Genomic DNA, 17,618 nt, shown 5'->3' on the forward strand with positions numbered 1-17,618 from the left:
ATTGGTTAATGTTATTTCTCTCTCCACCTTTTTAATATTTTATCATTCAAATACCAATAAAATTTTACCACATCACCCACAAACGCCCCTACAAAAGCCCCCCATTACAACTCCCCCTCAAAATGTCATGGCCCAGTCACAGTTTTTCCTCAAAAAGTGCACCTCACCCACTCCACGTCACAATCACCAATATCCGTGGTCTTAGTAAAGTTATTATGTGAATGTGATTTACAACATGCAAGTGCTACACTTGTTGATTATGCAACAATATTAAATTTTCGTTTTTTATTCCAATCTCACTTCATGTTCTAAATAGAGATTATAGGGTTTCTTATTTTAGCATCAATTTCCAATTTCGAATCATTACATGCAAGATCAATTGATCATGAATCCTTACTTAAATACAGTTGAAATTTATGCATGCTCAAATATAGCAATGATTATGGATTATGAGTGTCTTTGGTATTGCTTATTGCTATTTACTATGAGCTGATTAAACCATTCAGGTTTGCCTGAGTGGCCACCGTGTTGCCCAATGAAGCACACCACCCGGGTTCAATTCCTGGCTATGCCAAATTGTTCAAAAGGGGAGTGTGACTAGAGGGTGCGCATACTGCGCAATTCACCCGGTACCAGGTCTCGCGCTCGGGGTGCTTGATTATCTGAGGTTTTACCTTCTATGAGGGAGCCAATGTGCTCGATCATAGGAGGGTTACTCGCTTACCCAAAAAAAAAAAAAAATACTATGAGCTGATTAAATTACCAATTTGGAATTGCTTATTGCTATTTTACTAACAAATTACTCTATCATAAAGGTAGTTTGAAAAAAAAAATTTGAATTCTTGTAGTTTAGAGAACTATTTACCATGGCTTTCTTATTATTATGACATGATTTTGATGATGATGATGATGATGATGATAAACCTTTTATCTGTCAGATTCTTAAGAGGTGTGAGATAATAAGCATGGTGAATTTGGAAATGCCCCGTAAAAGAGTTGCGTCTGTGTTAATTGATGGTTTGGGAGATGTTTGTATTCCAACATTTGGATACGAAACTCCTTTAGAAGCTGCTAAAGTGCCAAATATGGATGTCATTGCTTCTGCTGGAGTTAATGGTCTTATGGACCCGGTTGAAGTGGGGTTGGGCTGTGGAAGTGACCATTCTCATCTTTCTCTATTGGGTTATGACCCTCGTGTTTATTATCGTAGTCGTGGTGCTTTTGAATCGATGGGTGCTGGTTTGGCCATGGGCCCAGGGGATATCACTTTCCAAGTATGTATATGTATATGTATACTAGGACTCTCTGTTTCTTTATACCATTGTTGTGCATATGTTTTCATCTAAAATATGTGTAATAGTGAACATATTCCGTGTTATTTTTATAGTGGCTGTGTTAAAAGTTTCGGTTTTTATTTGTGTACGAATTGGCCCTTTTTGATCCTTATCATATGTTAGCCCTCTTGTTTGACCAGTAACCAGAAGTTATCACAGTACATTTGATTTTCTCTTTGGCTAACTTAGAAAGGGTAGTCGAGTTTTGCACATTTATGTAGGCTGATCATGTACAATGTGATCAAAATGAGTATTTCCATAGTTTGCTTTATTGAGGGAAGAGGAATTAGTACTGGTTTGTAGTCTCAATTTTTGTTCTGGTTAATAGTATAATTTTAGTGGATATCAAACAGAAACGCGCCGATTTTTCTTTTTTCTTATTTGTTTCGTTAATTTTATTTTATTTGAAAATTCCTCAGCCAAACTGTGCAACGCTGGATGAGAAAACAGTAGTTACCAGCAGAAGAGCTGATCGCCACTTTGAAGAAGAAAGGCCCATCTTGTGTGCAGCACTAGATAAAATGAAGCTACCATCTTTTCCCGAGTACGAAGTCAGAGTCAGGTATGTTTTTATTTCTTGATGATGAAACGAAAAGGTTAATACTTTGAAACTTGGAAGCGATAAAACAAATATATAAATTGTTGCAGTTTATTGTGACATGGCTGTTTAAGGACATAGCGTTAATTTCTACTCTTATGTATGTATGTATGTATGTATGTATGTATGTATGTACGGACGGACGTACGGACGGACCGAAACTAAGTGGAAATATATCAGGAACAGACCACCCGTTGACGAATAACCGCTTACTTTTACCAGCACAGCCTCTTGATGATACCAGAAGAGGCAAAGCATACTGTAACCGTTGTTAATGAGTTATCCAAACAAATCTCTAGAATTTTGGTCGCTCATCCTCTGAACGTGAAACGTGAAGCTGAAGGAAAGACCGTTGCCAATGTTGTCCTATTACAAGGATGCGGTATTCAAATTGAGGTATGCTCATTATTTTTTCAGAATAAAGAAAAATGACAGTCTTTTTTTCACGGTGATGCAACGCACACAAACCTGGTCTTTACGATGGTGATGATTTCGGTTTTTCTTTCATATAAAGGTGCTAACTTTTTGTTCAATCATGGTTGCTTTTTTCCCCAAATGAAAAGGTTAATTCTTGATTCATAAATTGCAGGCAACAGATGATGCGGGTCACGATAAAGCAAGTGTCTTTAAAGTCAAAGGGTTAGAGGCCGTTGATAAAGCCATAGGGCAACTTGCCAGGCTTCTTTAGGAGGTAGAGTCAACGGGTCAATTCCAGTTTTACCATTGTGTCACCGGGGACCACTCTACTTCGGTTGAATATGTGGACCACAACTTTGAACTGGTTCCATTTACACTGTGTCGGTTGAGAGATTACGTGGGTGCAGTTGGCGGTGAGTAGGTGGTTTTACGAACTGAACTTGATACGTTTCCTCTCCCAGTTATTAAAGCTGGTGAAGACTTAGCTGCTGATGTGGCGGCAGAAGAGGAAATAGGTCGGAAGATTCAAGCCTTTTCTGGCGATTCATTGTCGAAGTTAGATGAACTAGCTGTGGCAAAAGGTTGTCTTGGGCGGTTTGCGGGTTCTGAAATGATGGGAATAATAAAAATTTTTTCTTGAACTTGAATTATGAGAGATAACTTTAAAAATTACAGTTGTAGGATACTAAAAGAAATACAGTTGTCGTCTTCATTTTTGCCTCTTTACCTTATAGCTGAAAGTTATGGTTGGAACTTGTTTTTGGAAGCTAAGAACAACTATAGTGTTTAAGACATTACAATTTCAAAATAGAAGATGTGAAGTTTGTGTGGTCTTTTTCCGAGTTTATTGAATTAGTAAGCCTTTTATTTTTTTTGCTAAAAAACGATAAGATCTGAAGATCAAATAGTGCAACTGTTACAAAAGAATCCAACAAACGAGTCCTAGTCCAACTAAACTAACTAAACCATAGCTTACAATTGAATTAGTAAGCTATGGTGGGTTTGTCCATCTTTTTAAAAACAACAGTGAAGTTGTAACAAAAGACCCAAAGTACCTTAATGTTGAAAGGTAGGTGTTTCATACTTGGTTAGAATCTTCACAAGAATGAATCGTGTATGTTGGTTGCAATGGCGGAGCCAATAGGGGTGCTTTGGGGTGTTGAGCATCCCCTATTGAGCCCATATACTTCTAGTCCATTACCATTTTCATAATGCTAATTGTTTTGAGCATCCCCTGAGCCCATATACTTCTAGTAGCGGATCTATCTTAGCTTCGGTGATTGCACGTGCAACCGGTGAATTTCCTCAAAATAATAGTAATTTAGTGTACTTTGAAATCGGACATTAAAATCTACGGAGTACTTGGTAAAAAAGTGAGCTTGAAGTTTTTGTTTTAATGGAGTTTTTTTTCAGTAAGGTGATTGATGATGAATGTACACGGCTTTCAAGAACTCTTTAACGTATTTATATTCTACTACCTTATTATTACTTAAAATTTCAATTTAACCCCTTAAAGTATGTGATGCACTCATATCAGTAACTACTTGTATTTATTTATTTTAACCCATCAAAGTATATAATTAACTTAAATATTTCAGCTCTATTCTTTAGTGTAAAAATTTTAAATTTGTAGTTTAAAAATTTCAAATTCAAAATTTTAGTGTAAAAATTTCAAATTTTTAGTGTAAAAAGTTCAAATTCAAAATTTTAGTGTAAAAATTTTAGATTTTTCGACTTTGCTTACGATGGATTTTTTTTCCTACCTATTTTGCCTCAAAATCTTCATAATTTGTATAAAAACCTTCATTTATTGCCCCAAAACCTCCATATTTTGTCCAAAAAGATTACTACGGTTTTAAACTTTTTTTTGCCCCCGGCGAAAAAAATCATGCTTCCGTCACCGTGCGTAAGCCACCCCTATGTTAAAATCCTGGCTTCGCCATTGGTTGGTTGAGAATTACTCAGAATTCATTCTTTTGCACTATGTCTCAAAACAAGAGGCTGCAAACCAATATGCTTCAAAGAGTGTTTCCCTGTAATTTTATTTCATTTATTATGCAAATGCAAATGTTGATATGATTATGTTGTTTGGCCATAAGGTTTAGTTATGTCAATCTTGATGAAAACTACAATATAGTGCACTACTTTTTATGTACATATTTTGTGAACCTTTTGAAAGCCTAGCATTTCTATTTTTTTTATTATTCATTTCATTTCATGCATATGTTCAATGTACTCATGTTTTGATTTTATGAGTACAGTTGGACATAATGATGTCACAGATGTGCTTATGTAGATATAAGAATAGTAATAGTATAGACATTACATTTATTTTGTACTTTGTTACTCACTGTTGGTAGTTGGTGGATATTTGTTTATTTGTAAGATGGTCAACAAAAATCTTGAATGCCTAAATTTGTCATGAAAGTGGTCCTTTAAGTCATAAAATTCAATCTTTATTCTATATAATGATATAAACCCTTGTATTTTTTTGTTTATTTTTATTTTTTACACTCTTCTTGAGATCATTATCAGCTGCATACCAATTTCTAGAGATCTGCAACAATGTCTCAATCTCTTTCCATGAATCTGAGCCCAAAGTATTCCTTCAAAGGTAAAGAAACACACTTTCTGTTCATATTTTTGTATTGTTTTTTTAATTGATTGTCTGTTTTGATTTATTTGATAAATCATGTGAGTTCTAATCCAGTTTAGTCTAAGAAAGCATCATGTTTTCTGTTAACTTTTGCACTTACTATCAGGTTGAATCCATAAATTGTTTAATCAATATATCCAGCTAACTGTTTACAGTCTTGTATATCTATTTCAGATTATCATTTAATAGTCAAACTTCATTATATTTCTGTCACTTAAACATGATATATATATATATATATATATATATATATATATATATAGGATCAAGAGGGAAGTACCAATCGGGGGAAGCAAAAACTTTTTTTTTTCGTTTTTTGAAAAAACCTTGTTCACGAACATTATAGATGGGATGAAAATATAAACATTTAGTAGAGACACTTTGTGATAAATGTTTTTATTTTGGCGGGAAAACGCTCGAAGAAGTAATATATAACAATTATCGTGTTTTTCGAGCGTATGTTGAGGTTTTAGCTATTGGGGTTTAGATATTAGGGTTTAGATATTTGGGTTTATAGGGTTTAGATATTAGGGTTTAGAAATTTAGGGTTTAGATTTAGGATTTAGATTGAGTTTTTAACACGAACGGTTTAGAGTTTAGAGTTTAGGGTTTAGGGTTTAGGGTTTGGTGTTTTGGGTTTATGGAATAAACCCAAAACACCAAACCCTAAACCCTAAACTCTAAATCGGGCTAAATTTTACTTCACAAAACATGAAGAAAAAAAAACGTTCATATTCTTCACGAACAATATTATCTTGAATGTTATTTTTGTCGATCGTTTTCCCGCCTAAATAATAACATTCATCACGAAGTGTCTCTTCTAAATGTTCATATTTTCGTGTGATCTTGATGCCGGGAAAAAAAAATCCAAAAAAAGCGAAAAAAAAAAAATTTTGCTTCCCCCCGCTTCCCCCCGATTGGTTACTTCCCCATTGATCCTGCCCCTATGTAACATAATTTCTTGGTTGTAATAGTTATATGTGATATGTGATTGTTCAGTATTAGGTGAAGGGAAAAATCATTCATTTTTGGGTTGTAATGCAAAGCCAAATCATTTGAATTTTTCATTTCGAGACGAAGCAAAAACAACCAAAACGTTTATTCCGCGTGCTGTAGCAACCGAAATTCCTACGCAATGGTATAACATTATTGCTGATCTTCCTATAAAACCTCCCCCGCCTTTGCATCCAAAGACCTTCGCTCCATTACAACCTCAAGATTTATCACATCTTTTTCCCGACGAGTTGATTAAACAAGAGATAAGCAGTGAACGATTTATTCCAATTCCTGATGAAGTTGGTGATATTTATAGGCTTTGGCGGCCTACCCCTTTAATAAGGTTGGTTATTTGTTATTGATTTTGTACATAAAATTTCATGGTTGGATAAAACTTAACATGTTTTGAGTTTGATACAGAGCCAAGAGGCTGGAAAAACTACTTGATACACCTGCAAGAATATATTACAAGTATGAAGGTGTGAGCCCAGCCGGTTCGCACAAACCGAACACTGCTGTCCCTCAGGTTTGGTACAATGCACAACAAGGCGTCAAGAATATCGTCACTGAGACTGGTGCCGGTCAATGGGGGAGTTCTTTGGCGTTTGCTTGCAGCTTATTTGGTCTTAATTGTGAAGTAAGTTGCATTCTGCGTTTTCTTTCATAAAATAGTAAAATGAGGGATCACTCTAAACGATAAAACCATTTTAGGCTGCATTGATAAAACATAATGATTAAGCGTCGAATGGTTCATAAGCGTTGAATGGTTCATAAGCATTGAATGGTTCATAATATGAATGATCCAAAGGTTCTGAATGATAATAACTGTTTGATAATTATTCTGAATGAATAATATGAATGAAATAAAATTACATTTTTTTTCTGCGAAAATAACTAAAACTCATATAGAAACGAAATCGTTTTCTAAAGGAAAACGCCCTTAATAAGAATACAAAAGAAACAGGGGAAATGGAAGCTCGTGTCTAGAAAGCAAACAAAAAGACTATCTATAAACGAGTCTCCTCTAACTACCCGGAAAGATCTTAAAACAAACTAAACACTGATCCAACGTCCAAATAAACAATCTAAATAGAAATCAACACCTAGAAAAACTAAAACAAAGCAACACAAGACAAAGTTCTCAACCTCTAGGTCCCGCTCTCTTCAACTTACCATTAACCGTTTTTTTCAAAGTGCTCTTCCCGGATTGATTCTCCATTTTGTAAGATAACACATTGGTGCTTCCATCACCCGGTGCACTCATTCAACATTATTAATCTTTTACATGAATAAAGATTCAATGTAGTTGTTTGATACTGTTCTTGGTATAATTTAAGGATGATATTACAGTAAATTTAGGTGCTTAATGGTTAAGAGAGTGTTTCAACTCTAAATGGTTCAGCACTTAATGTTGAACCATTCAGAGGTCAGAAACAAACGCACTCATTCAACATTCAATGCTTAACCATTCAATTAAGAGATAAGCAAACACACCCTAAATCTTTTATGATGTGGTCTGAAGGTGTGGCAAGTTCGGGCTTCTTATGATCAGAAACCGTATCGGAAACTGATGATGCAAACATGGGGAGCAACGGTTCACCCATCTCCTTCCAACCTCACTGAATCGGGTCGGAGAATTCTCGAAATGGATCCATCGAGCCCAGGTAGCTTAGGAATTGCGATTTCTGAAGCTGTAGAGATGGCAGCTTTAAATGAAGATACCAAGTACTGTTTAGGAAGTGTTCTGAATCATGTTTTGTTACATCAAACCGTTATCGGGGAAGAATGTATTAAGCAGATGGAGGAGTATGGGGAGACTCCTGATGTCATCATTGGGTGTACGGGTGGCGGGTCGAATTTTGCAGGTCTTTGTTTTCCGTTCATACGGGAAAAACTTAAAGGAAAAATTAATCCCGTTATAAGAGCAGTCGAGCCTACTGCTTGCCCTTCGTTGACAAAAGGTGTTTACGCTTATGATTATGGAGATACTGCCGGAATGACACCGTTAATGAAAATGCATACGCTTGGTCATGACTTCATTCCCGACCCGATTCATTCTGGTATTTTTTATATCCAAAACTTGTCCTCGTATAATTAGGACATAATTACTGAGATAGTCGGTTTGTATAAAATTGCTGGTTTAGTCCCTAAGTTTTTTTTAATGTGGATGATCCTTGTGGTATGGAAATGTTACTCGGATGGTTCCTCGCACTGACGGACGTTAAAAACTCCGTTAACTTAAGTTGAGAAAGAGTGTTAGGATCTTGCAAAAGTAATATAACAGTTATTTAACCAATGAAGCTTCGCTTCAACGGTATCCCCAACACCTTGTGTGTTGAGGCGAGGATTAGGTCATGGGTTCGAGCCTCGAGCGACCCATCTTATTAATCAATCTACCTGAAATATGGAGCTCCAGATTGACCTCAAGGGGTTTTCTCCCGGATCCATTCAGGATTCAAACCCGGTCCGCCTGCCCCTCGGGATGGTTTAAGGATCGGGTTCCTGTAATGCGATTCGGGTTTCCTCCCGAAAGTGTGTACATGCGTGCGTGGCAAATGAGAGTATTTGATGCCGACAGTTGCCTTTCAAAAAATAAAAAAATATAACAGTTAATTAAGTCATTTGAATCACAAATTTACCGACTTTTGTAGGAGGATTGCGTTATCATGGTATGGCGCCGCTGATATCTCATCTCTATGAATTGGGTTTCATGGAAGCAATTGCAATCCCACAGATTGAGTGTTTTCAAGGTACATATATTGTTCCATTTGTGTTTTTAATAATCAGGTATTTAATAAAATGTTGCAACAAGATCTTGAGACAAGACCCAATTATTCAGGTGATGTTAGAACCAAAAACACACAATGTATATATATAACATACTAAATTTGATGAACCAAATTGGTGCAGGGGCCATACAATTTGCTCGAACAGAAGGGTTGATACCAGCACCCGAGCCCACACACGCCATAGCTGCAGCGATACGAGAAGCGCTTCAGTGCAAAGAGAGTGGAGAATCGAAAGTGATACTGATGGCAATGTGTGGGCATGGCCATTTTGATCTTCCTGCTTATGAGAAATACTTGCAGGGTGCCATGGTTGATTTGTCTTTCTCGGAGGACAAGATACAAAAGTCTCTTGCTAATATTCCCCAATTAGCTTAAAAGGTCGCACCTTTTTTTTTCTCTTCATTTTCGACGTCATTATTAAAAATATAATCAGTGTACTTTTTTTCAACTACTAGACTATGTAAAGCTAAATAAATTCATTGTTGTCATTGTATAACAGTTGACGATCAAATGTAACAGAATTGTCGTTGAACAGAACGGAAATAAACTTACTCATTACATGTTTGAATATACATACTACATCGTTTGCGTGTTTTCTTTAGTCGAAACCACCCATTGAAACAAAGACGTTGGCGATAAAGAGGAAAATAGCAGCAAGAAACGTATACATACGGACCTTGTCTTGGTCAACTTGGTAAGTTGCCAAACGCGCTGCCTTACACGAATTGCAGTTGTAACATTTGACCTGGAGCGGATTGTTTAACGTTGCGTTCGCCCATTTCATGCAATCGTCCTTTTCACTTACTTCTTTTAGGGAAATCAACTGCTTTGGACATCTTTGTGGAGGCACACAACACCCCTCCTGAAACACAAATTCAACTAACGTCATAAACAATAATCACACGAAAAATGGTACATTCGGCTAACAATGTACTTAAAAGATTGGCCTAATTCCACATAAAGGATAAGGTTTTTCCTTTTCAGGCTATCTGTAGAAAATATCCCGTTCTCACAAAATCTGCAATTTATCATTTATTGAAATATTATACGAATGACAAACTTTGAGACGAAAATAACGCACCCTGAAATATTCGTAAAAGTCTTCTATTTTCCAATCATCTTTCTTAAAGAACTTTTCAGGTCCGCGGGCTCCTTCGCAAAACTGAATTTCGTTCAAGCACTCGTTAACTTTTTCCCACTCGTGGTCTGCAGCCATGGCCTGAATCAGCCTGGGCTTGAACTCTTCATCTAAAGGCGAATTCTTCTTATAAACTTCTTCAAAGCTCGTCGATGTGGGTTTCCTTAGCCACCCGAACATCAGCAAACGCCAAACCATAATGGCAATAACATAAAGAATACCAAGGTTGATCAAGATTTTAAAAAGCCATTGAAACAGTTTGAGTTTACACACAATTCCCATGAGTCCGAGTACGCACGAAACCAACACAAGGGTCATGAGCCATGTTGGCCATAAGACAGGGTCCTCTAAACATGTTTCGTTATGAAGTTGCACCACTCGCGAACCCATTTCAACAAACCGTCTTCCTACTAGATACATCGAGCCTGAGGTGCCACCAATTAACCAGATGGTGAGCAATAGCTTCCCAAACATTCCCATTTTTTCTCCTTCTCTATTTAGATATGCAGAATGTGTTCATAGATGTTAGATATGAATAACGAATGCTTGTAAATTTGTTATTAGTTATGGTCGTTATTTCGGGTTGTGTCTCTCCCTCCCTTTCTAAAAACGGAAATAGCATTAGATTGATTGAACTTGTTTTTGTTCTCCTAAATTATTGGAATTTAATATGATTCCAAGCATTGAAATGTTGATATCCGTACATCACTAAAATTATTCGTACACCACTAAATGTGTTTTATAATGTTGGATTGTACTACACTCTAAAGCAGTTCTAGTGACGTATGAATAAATTTTAGTAGTGCACGGATCACTCCTCATAAAATATTCATCTGGTCCATCAATAGATATGCGCCTAGCAGTTATATTTTGTTGGATATATATTAATATATTAATGTGTGTTATTTTGAGAATTATAAAAATTCGTACTAACAATTGAACAAAGTATGTCATTTTTGAGATTTATTAATTTGACACGATAAAGTACTTCAATTTTAACAACAATATTCATATCATATATCTAAATATTGTTATCGATAAACAAAGAGCAAAAGATAAAGCTATAAAGAAGATTATTAATTGATAAACAAAGAGCAAAAGATAAATCTAAATATTGTGATGTATTAATTGAATGAATGTTGCTTGTTTGTTATGACTTATCATTGAATCATATGCTGTTATTGTATCCCCTAGCTAGTTTATTCTACTTGTTGTAAAGTTGGTGTAATAGCATTTGCTAGGTGAGGAGTCTTGCTTGCTACTTGCAGGCCTTTCTTGAGGTTTTGTATACCCATATGGGTTTTGGTGTTCTTTTATATATATATATATATATACATATATATATATATATATATATATATATATATATATATATATATATATATATATATATATATATATATATACTAGATTATGAGCCCGTGCAATGCACGGCTGCTCAAAAAACCGTTATAGATCAACCTGCTGTTTTCGATAACTACATATTGATAACAAAACTATATTGATCACAACTTAAAGCATATTTAGACTAAGATGGATATCATTTAGAAACAAACACTAAGAAAAAGTGAGATAAAAACTAATTTCAATAGTTATAGTAAAAGTGAGATAAATTTTTGTTTGACAAACTCTTCGGTATACAAGTTCAATTTTTAATCTATATATTCAATATTTGTATTTATTTTTTTATTCGATTTATTTTATTAAACCTCTTTTCAGTTAATGTTTTTTTATTTTTTATTTGTTAATTATAGATTAATTGTAATTAGAAAATTTGAGGATTTGACATGTGTAAAATTCACTTTTCCTCATTCCCTATAATTACTCTCATGTTGACAACTATGCTTTAACACACTCTTTTTTATATAAGTATATAAATATATATAGCCTTTCAAAAAAAAAAAAAAAAAAAAAAAACTAAAGCATTCGGTAGAAAACACCTATTTGAACGGCGACTAGAATTCTAGCTGGAATGCCATACCGAAGCAACAGAATTGCCGGAACTCAACGTTTCAATAGTTGGATGGTGAACAAATTCTCTCATTTCAATAACGAATTAAGATTATATATGCTTAAACGTAATATGTATGTACAGATATTCTCTCCGTACACGCTCCCCTACCACCTCCCTCTCACCTCCCTTCCACCTCCCAACCTCTTACCTTCAGCCTTGTTCCGTCACCTTTTTACCTCCGTCTTTTTTTTTCTTCCTTTTCCGGTCAACAACCTTCATAGAAACCCTCTATCCCCTTTTTGCAGTCGTCGTCGTTCACTGGAGCTTACTCTCTGCTGTTTTGTAGCTTCGGTCATAGCCTCGTTACCACCAGCCTCCGGTATCTCGCCGGAGGTCTGGTGGGTCCTTTTACTCGCTTTCCTCTTCCTCCATCTTCTTCGGCTCCTTTGTCCTTTTCCGGCAAGGTTTGGTATTTTTCCGACGCCTTTCTCTTTGGGTTTCCCGGTTCTTAGGTGACAAATGGAGTGCTTTTTTCACTTCCATTCTGTATTCCGGTGTTTCTTGTAACATCCCGCCTTTTTCCGTTTACTTTTCCGTTTAATTATTTAAAGTCCGTTATATGACTATAACATCTCCCGTTAATACGCGTTTTAAATTATCTCGTTTAGGTAATTCACGCACCCGAACGAAAGTTGAGGGACTAAACTTGACAAGGGATCAAACCCTTGACTAGGTCAAAGGGTCAAACCCCTTTCATCCATTCATTTTCATTCTCATCTTTTACTACTTCCAAATCCTCTCAACATTCAATCCTTAATTCATCATCTAAATCCGATTTTGGAGGCTAACATCAAAATAAATTACATATTTGGAATCCTCTCTTCATTCTCTACGTTTTGATACTAATTTCATCTCGATTGGGTAACTTTCTAAAAACTCTAAATTTCATAATCTTAGTGTTCTTGACTTAAAGGTGTGTTAATTAGTGTCTATGGCTCATTGTGATGTCGTATATGTAATTTGTATGCTCGATCTTGTGAATTGACATAACTAGCATGAACTTGAAAAAGAGCTTGTTAAATCTTTGATTTTGGATGATGAAATGTGTTTAGATGTTAATGGTTGTGTGTTCAAAGTGTTAGTTACTTCATTAACTTCGTTTTGGTGTGTGGATTGACATGAAAACCTTACATTAACATGATTATTGGTTTTGAGATTTTGGTTAGGGTTTGATAAGCTTTATATGAACTTTTGATGTATCAAATGCTATGAAATATTGTTGATAAGTGTTTTGTTGCAATGTGTGTTTGATTACCTTCGAAACGGCATATCATACATGTAAATTGGTTGCCCGAATCATGAAATGCGTTTTTAGAACTTGAACCTTTGATTATGAACGTTTAATGCAGTTTTGGGTTGTTGTAAGTGTTGAATTACTCGTTGAAATGTGTCTATTCGTTTTCCTCGTCAAAATACCTTTCTGATGATATAAGATACATGTTTTGGTTGTTTGCGGATCATAAAATGTGTTAGTTTGGTTTTTGGTTCGTGCACTTAGGAGTTTTCTGCATCAGACTTGAATACGGACCTGGACGCCGTCCAGATCCTTGGACGCCGTGTAACGACCCGGAAATTTCCGACCAAATTTAAACCCTAAACTCTATATGTTTCCGACACGATAAGCAAAAACTCTAATGTTGAGTCTAGAAAGTCTGAAATCTATATTTGGATGATTAGTTACCCTCTTACCATGCCCGACGATTCACGAACAATCAGATGTAAATAAATAAATATATATATATATATATATATATATATATATATATAATATATACACATCTATAAATATAAGAATAGTTATAATGTTTAAAAAATTTAAAAAGTATACTTTAATCATTTGAATTAAAATATAAAATAATATGTAGAGTAATTAAGTTATTATTAATAATATCACTAATAGGTATTAGTTGCATGTTTAGCATCATCTTTATTGTTATTACCATATTATTATTATCAATCAATATTATGATCATTATTTTAAATATTATATTTTTTTAGCATTATTTGGTAATATTAATTTATTTATTCTATTATTATTATTAGTACTTTTATTATTATTAATATAATTATAATTATAAATATAAATATATATATTACATCTTGAATAAAAATTTAAATGCCGATTGATTTTAGTTACATACTCCCAATCAGACTGTATCAGATTTTGGAAATTGTCTCTTAGATATTGATACCTGTCGTTTTCCATATACATTACACAGCCAAAATTTGTTATCTATCTATTTCACATCTAATTATTTAATTTTATTTTTCCTGTAAAATAGCTGTCAACCATATCTGATATACCGAACCAATTCTATATAATATCATAGAAAACTTATTCAGTTGCCCATTTCTATTATCAATTACAAACTCTTTAACTTTTATTTGTTGAATTAAAACTGAAACTCTGAAGCAGAAACCGTCGGTTCCTTGTTTCTATTCCAGTTTTTGATTAAAACGATTTTTGGATTAAATCTCAAAAGGTATTAACCTCTGTTCTTGAACCGATTGAACCATAACGCAAGAACAAATCAATTGTCACAAACTGTTAATGTAAAAAGTTTAGAACTCCTTCATTTGAACTATCTGCAGATTTTTTAGACACTATGTTTTACGATTAAATCTGAATTTCTGAGGTTAATGATCGTTTTAAGAAAAATCAATAAAATCCTAATTTTCTCAAATTCGAAAAGTAGAAGCTGTTCTAGGTTCAATTGAGGTTGTAGAAAGTTTTATGGAGGAAATTGAAACCGTTTTCATGTTGCAAGTATGGTCTAAAACTTTATAAAATTTTGAAAGTGATTTTTGAGTTCAACAAAGAGACGACGGGTCTGTTATGATCCTGTTGTTAATTTCTATTTTTTTTTTCTTTTCTTGTTTCTGATAATTTCAAATGAATACGAGTTGTTTTCTGTGTTTACAAGCATTAAACCCCAAATAAATTTTTGCTGGATTAATTAAACTGGTCGATTGGAATGGGTGTGAGGAAGAAGATAGAACGTAAAACAGGATAAATAAATTAAAGGCGTAAAATAAAACAAAATAAGTAATGCAGCGTAGATGGTTGAGGGTTGTGTCGGGTAACGAGAGGTCGGCAGTTCGAGCCCAGCTCCGGGCAATTTTTTTTAAGAAGGCTTTTAAAGGTAGTTTTCTATACCAAAAATTATTATTTTTTATTATTATTGTTACAATGATTATTATTAAAATTTTAACATTATTATTAATATGTTTTTATTTATTTATTTATTATTATTAGTATTATTATTACGTAATTACTAAAATCAGTATCATGACTATCCTTAATAATATAATCAATATTGTTACGATTATTACTACTATGTACCAAATATTAAAAAAATTAAAGAGTATAATTTTCATTATCATTATTATTAAATTATTAAGTTATTAAATATTACTTATATTATCATTATTATGAGATTTATTATTAAAACTATCATTATTATATTTATTAGTATTATCTAAATCATTATTATTAAAAATGATTATGTTGATGAAAATTTAAAAGATTTAAGAATCTTAATAAGAATATAAGTATGTTTTACTCATATTAACGGAATTTATATAAATATTTATATATAACATGTTAGGTAATTTTATTAAAATGCCAAACAAATATATATTAATATCACCATATAAATATCAAACATATGGAATATTTACACAAACTAAATAAATACATTATATAAATTAGGAAATAATATATCAACTTGTTCGATTTTGATTATATATTTTAATAAACATATAAATGATATAGGTTCGTGAATCGAAGACCAATCTTATAAGTTATCAATGGTGTTATATGTATTTTTACTACAAAATACATTAGGTGAGTATATAGTCCCTTTTAAACTCTAAATATTTTTGGGCTGAGAATACATGCGCTGTTTTTTTTATAAATGATTTACGTAATGGACACAAGTGATCAAAAATAAATTCTACGTTGAGTTGTACCATGGCATATTTCTTTATACTTGGTAGCTAATATTTACGTGAGGAGCGTAAACGCGAATCCTGTTGATAGATCTATCGGGCCTGACAACCCCAACCGGGCTGGACGACCAGTTTTCAACGGTTGCACAGTACTTCGTTTCGTTACTACACTTGGTACGGTGTAGGGTTTATTTAAGAATATGCTGCTGTGATTTAAATGTTAAGTATGGTTACCAAGTGCTCAACGACTTTTCCATACACTTGCGAGTGTATTATGTATGTATATGAAATCTTATGGTCCATAGTTATAACGCTGCTAGCATCAAACCTATATATCTCACCAACTTTATGTTGACGTTTTAAAGCATGTTATTCTCAGGTACGAATTAAGTCTTCCGCTGTGCATTAGCTCATGTTAAGGACATTACTTGGAGTCGATCAACGCTATGGGACCAAATATTGATGACTTTGTCCAGGTGGATAAGGACGGGTCTTTACAGGTGGTATCAGAGCGTTGGTCCTAGTGAACCAGGTCTTACATTATTGTGTCTAACTGATAAGATGTTAGGATACATTAGTGAGTCTGGACTTCGACCATGTTTGCATATTAAAAGTTTTGCTTATCATATCTAGTCAGAAATCATCTGTTTATTATCCTTAGAAAATTTCCTGTTTATCATTCTTAAGTCTAGACACGTCTTACGGCATTTAGTGCATCGATAGTGTATAGACAAAATTCATATCTTAGCGTATCTGATAATTCATATCTTAGCATATCTGTAGACTTGCCTGACATATGCTGTAGGTTCCTTTGTAGTCTACGAAATCTTTAGTATTATATATATAGATATTCTATATAGCTAGAATATCATTCGATATCCGAAAATCATTTCACATCGAAGCTCTCTTCCATCCACCGAATTGCCCTCTTAGCGATGAACCTGAAGCACTTACCGGCGAACCTGTTCGAGAAACCATTTTCTCTTTCATCTCTAGAGTATCTCGTCACGATTATATACAATCCCATATCTCAAATCTTATTCATCCGCTCGCTCCAACCACCAATCATCCCGGTATACTAGCAGAAGTTAACGAACTACGCGCTCGTGTGACGGCTTTAGAGAACATGGTGCGAAGGTTACAAACACCAGCAGCAGCACCAGCAGCACAATCAACATCATCATCATCAACGCCGACAGTACCCTTATCACCCTCAACCACAACTGCGTCGTAAACCTCAATATCGCAAACTGTATCTCGGATATCAACATCACACGTCTCAATATCACCATCTGTACTTCGAGTATGATCTTCGTTCTACATATCGTTCTACATCGAATATCTTCGCTTTACGTATTGTTCTACCTCATTTACCTTCGTTCGACATGGCAATTATGTAATCTCTAATGCTTTAGAGATTATGTAACCTAGTATTAACGATAAATCAAATGAGTTTAATATTCTATTGACTCATTAAATTCATAATTACATCCGAAGAAAATATATATGCAAGTATATTTTCATAAAGATTGTAATTAAAAATTCTTTTGTACAAACTATTAATGATGAAAATATTTTAATGGGTAGGTAGTACCCGAGGAATATTTAGATTTCACATTAATAAGTTACATTCTTCGAATCTGATTCAACGGTCATTTACTATCCTACTTACAACTATCGATATACGTATCCGTTCACCACAGAATAACCATTTTCATTCAAATT

At 34.1% G+C, this 17,618-nt stretch overlaps 2 protein-coding genes and 1 pseudogene across 2 annotated transcripts; 2 read left to right on the forward strand and 1 right to left on the reverse strand.

The window, feature by feature from the left end:
- Positions 1-965: 965 nt before the first annotated feature.
- LOC139900116 (uncharacterized) lies at positions 966-3,294 on the forward strand (annotated as a pseudogene).
- Positions 3,295-4,824: 1,530 nt separating this feature from the next.
- LOC139896384 (uncharacterized) lies at positions 4,825-9,332 on the forward strand. Its single transcript, XM_071879018.1, has 6 exons — positions 4,825-4,963; positions 6,005-6,344; positions 6,422-6,638; positions 7,524-8,061; positions 8,653-8,751; positions 8,912-9,332. Exons 1-6 carry the CDS (start codon positions 4,915-4,917, stop codon positions 9,163-9,165), a joined length of 1,497 nt encoding a protein of 498 aa, XP_071735119.1. The 5' UTR covers positions 4,825-4,914; the 3' UTR covers positions 9,166-9,332.
- Positions 9,333-9,388: 56 nt separating this feature from the next.
- On the reverse strand, positions 9,389-10,408 carry LOC139900117 (tetraspanin-5-like). The gene is made up of 2 exons (XM_071882917.1): positions 9,872-10,408; positions 9,389-9,652 (listed from the first exon to the last, which is right to left on the reverse strand). Exons 1-2 carry the CDS (start codon positions 10,406-10,408, stop codon positions 9,389-9,391), a joined length of 801 nt encoding a protein of 266 aa, XP_071739018.1.
- Positions 10,409-17,618: the final 7,210 nt, after the last annotated feature.

This window comes from Rutidosis leptorrhynchoides, chromosome 3, assembly GCF_046630445.1.
Source record: "Rutidosis leptorrhynchoides isolate AG116_Rl617_1_P2 chromosome 3, CSIRO_AGI_Rlap_v1, whole genome shotgun sequence".
In the NCBI taxonomy this organism is placed as follows: domain Eukaryota; kingdom Viridiplantae; phylum Streptophyta; class Magnoliopsida; order Asterales; family Asteraceae; genus Rutidosis; species Rutidosis leptorrhynchoides.

Bases quoted from the DNA above. Each gene is read 5' to 3' on its own strand.
- LOC139896384 (XM_071879018.1), top strand. From the start codon at position 4,915: ATGTCTCAATCTCTTTCCATGAATCTGAGCCCAAAGTATTCCTTCAAA. The intron at 6,345-6,421 runs GTTGGTTATTTG...AGTTTGATACAG, and splicing joins CGGCCTACCCCTTTAATAAG to AGCCAAGAGGCTGGAAAAAC. The intron at 8,752-8,911 runs GTACATATATTG...AAATTGGTGCAG, and splicing joins ACAGATTGAGTGTTTTCAAG to GGGCCATACAATTTGCTCGA.
- LOC139900117 (XM_071882917.1), bottom strand. From the start codon at position 10,408: ATGGGAATGTTTGGGAAGCTATTGCTCACCATCTGGTTAATTGGTGGC. The intron at 9,653-9,871 runs GTGCGTTATTTT...TTTGTGTTTCAG, and splicing joins ACTTTTACGAATATTTCAGG to GAGGGGTGTTGTGTGCCTCC.